Consider the following 3,351-nt stretch of genomic DNA (forward strand, 5'->3'; position numbering starts at 1 on the left):
ACATGGCTACTTGACAAATTTTCAATTTCTAATTCGTGCTCTATGACAATGGTACAACATGATTTGGCTAAATTTTGATAAAACACGAGAGTTCATGGAACACCATCGATTATTATCTATTTAGGCGCTTGATTAATTTTTTATTTCTTATTCCAAACATACGGACAATAATACGATGCGATATATCTGAAATTCAGATAAAACTAGAGTTTGTAGAACGGAATTTGCCAAACAATTCGCGTAGTTGACACAACGGGTGACAACACTCGAGGTGGGTTCCACCTGAATCTAAATATGACCCGCCTGTGCTGCGTGTGCGGTCATGCCCGTGGTCTCGGTCCTTGTAGAACACCACAGGGGAAGTCAATCAGTGGGGTCTATTAAGTTTTCCAATTAATTCGTGTTCAAGTTCATCTCCAACAGAATTATCCAACTCGCTTTAAACTAGGAACCCCACTGAAAATGGCGACGGCTCTTCTGATCAGTTATTTGTGCTTCTTTCCTCTCCACTTCTCATATTCCTCTCCTTTACGTTTGCCCATCGGAGTTCATCCTTTAGGTGATTCCATATCTATAAAGATGAAATTTTTTATTAAATTTCGTATATTTGTAGTTTCGCGTACAATATGTTTGTGGAATTGCAGATGAGAAGTACTTTGATAGAAATGTGATCAAATGCAGAGATGGGTCCAAATCATTCACAAGAGACCGTATCAACGACAATTTTTGCGACTGCCCCGACGGCACTGACGAGCCTGGTAACTCGTTATGTCTTGTTGAAGTATTGGATTTTATTTTGTTCACGCTGAAATTTTTATTACAAGTTACAATGAAACTGAATTGAAGAACTTGTATAGTCAAGTGCCAAAAGAATATGGTTCAGGAAGAAAAAAATGGTAAAAGAACTCCTTTTTGGAGTTCCTTGTCGCTACTTAGTTAAAAGAAAATATCGTTTCCCCATGCTTGGCAAGATTTTCAGATTCTGTTGTAGACATATGGTCGATATTTTTATTTGGTTAGGAAGAAAGATCGTCCTCCTTGGTTAAGAAGTTGCACTCTATCTCTAGGAGTCAGTTCTCTCCATCTGGGAAAAATGATGGGAATATTAGTAGAGATAATATTTAAATTAGTTTTCAATTTTGATGCTTATTTTAGGAAACATAATTAGGATATTGATTTCATAGATTTTATTAGATGTTTATTACTTAGAATAGGATATTTGAAACCCTATATAAAAGTGGCTTATGCTTTGTAATAAGGCAGAACTTTGATATGAATAAAAATTGATAATTTTTCCTCCAATTTCTTTTTGGTCTGTCTAATTTTTCTTTCCTTTTATCTCCTCCTCTTCTCCTCTTTTCTCTTCGTTTCTCTTCTTCTCTCACCTTTCCCTTCATCTATAATTTTACTATTTTGTTTGATTGCATCCGACTTGAATGCAATTTACAAGTTATATTCTGTTTAAGTCTCAATGCTTTTTATTATTGGATGTGTAGGTACTTCAGCATGTCCAGCTGGAAAATTCTATTGTAGAAATATAGGAAGCACACCACGATTTTTATTCTCATCTCATGTGAATGATAAAATTTGTGGTAAGCCTTCTATGTGTGTATTATTTTCTTGATCGTGTCATAGTGGTTTCTTACGACTTGCTTATTTTTATTGATGAATGACATTCATTGCAAGTAAATAGTTTCTTTGAGCATTCTTCTACGTCATTCATGCACTGGATGTGCATTCCGTTTCGATTCTATGATAACATGGTCATGTTGCCTTCAAAGACCTACTCAGACCTGGTTGTTTAATGTCTTTTGGATGATCTACCAGTATACAGAAGTACTTTTTGCTTGCTCTCTCCACTTACCTTGAGAGAATAATCTCTGTTTCATTCTGTTTGAACTATTCACATTTTTGTAAATGTTATTTAGCTTGCAAAGTAAAATATACTATGCTGGCTATCTTATTTACAACTTTCATATACTCTTCTATTTTCCCTGTGTTGTAATTTTTGAACATTGTATTGTCACCTGAATCTTAAAATTCTAGCTCTATTTGCATATATCTCATTTACTTTCTGATAACTAAATATTATTTTAGATTGCTGTGATGGAAGTGATGAGTATGATGGAACCGTCATCTGTCCTAATACTTGTGTCATGGGTGGGAATGTAGCTTATCAGACCATAAATTATGGGTCACTGGCTAGTCGTGCAGGTTCTGGTGATTCAACGAAACCTAAGCCTAAGATCAACACCGAGAACTCTACGCAGAAGCTTATAGGTACTTGTATATCACAGCTCTTGTACAAACTACTTTTTTTCTGTGACTAATTATTATATTATTATTCCAGGTTTGAAGGTATTGGTCTTCCTCCAGTTGGCTATAGTTGTTGTGATTGCTTTCCGGCTAATTATTTGCCGCAAGACTAGAAGAAGATATTCACCTTGAAGAAATTTGTCACCAGCTTACTTCATCATGGTATATTTTCTTTGACTCTGCTCTTTGAAATTTGTTTCTGCTTGGAAAAATTGAATTCCCTTAGACCTCTCACTTTGCTCTCATATATACTAGAAGATCTGGACATGATGATAAGAAGATCACAATGGAACAGAAACATTAAAACCAAAAACAATTTAATTGGTGAAAATAAATAAACTATGCAATCTTATGTTCATTAACTAAACAAATAAGAGTTTTAAAAAAAAAAAATGAAAAAAGAACTAAAGTGAGAAGAGAATCTTCCTTACCTTAATCCTGCATGCTAATTGTATGATGCATGATTGTCGCAATTCATTGATTGATCCTCTTGACTTGCTTTCTTTTGTTTTTTGCTGTCATCTTTTTTAGTTTTCATGTTTTACTTCTAGGAAGTTTCGGTGTCTTCTCATCTTCAATTGACATTGCTTTTGAAGAGGTATTATTACAGGAAGTTCGATTCTCCTAATGTCCTTTTCTTCTTTGATCTTCATGACTTGTTTTCTATTCTTCCTACTCTCTTCTTTGACAGTTTTCATGTTTTCTTCTTGTAACTTTCTGCTTATCCATCCTCAATTAGGATCGTTTTCAAAGTGTTTTGTATTTGGACTTCTGATTCTCTTTCCCTACATTTATGATTTTCTGATAAATGAAGGATAATTTCCCATCACGGGTTTCACTGATTCTGGATAGTGTATACTTCAGATCAACTTCCATTATTTACTAAGATGGAGAATTTTTGTTTCCCTGGACAAAAATCATTAATTTTGAGTTTTTCAAGATGTTTGTTGTCACATTGATGTTCACAAATGGCTTGGAATTTGTTTTGTGGCCTCACTTTTGACTGATTGCACATATTCTTGAACAGGACTTGCT

The 3,351-nt window shown here is 34.4% G+C and overlaps 1 protein-coding gene across 2 annotated transcripts; it reads left to right on the forward strand.

The window, feature by feature from the left end:
- Positions 1-289: 289 nt before the first annotated feature.
- LOC111382937 (glucosidase 2 subunit beta) lies at positions 290-2,627 on the forward strand. Of its 2 annotated transcripts, XM_023006978.1 has the most exons (5): positions 292-559; positions 645-758; positions 1,497-1,592; positions 2,098-2,280; positions 2,351-2,617. In XM_023006978.1, the coding sequence occupies exons 1-5, from the start codon at positions 463-465 to the stop codon at positions 2,446-2,448; spliced, it is 588 nt and encodes a 195-aa protein (XP_022862746.1). In that variant the 5' UTR covers positions 292-462; the 3' UTR covers positions 2,449-2,617. The 2 variants fall into 2 exon arrangements, with proteins under 2 accessions (XP_022862747.1, XP_022862746.1); XM_023006979.1 differs by lacking the exon at positions 1,497-1,592 and having other exon boundaries at positions 290-559; positions 2,351-2,627.
- Positions 2,628-3,351: the final 724 nt, after the last annotated feature.

This window comes from Olea europaea, unplaced genomic scaffold (genome assembly GCF_002742605.1).
Source record: "Olea europaea var. sylvestris unplaced genomic scaffold, O_europaea_v1 scaffold2587, whole genome shotgun sequence".
Lineage (NCBI taxonomy): Eukaryota > Viridiplantae > Streptophyta > Magnoliopsida > Lamiales > Oleaceae > Olea > Olea europaea.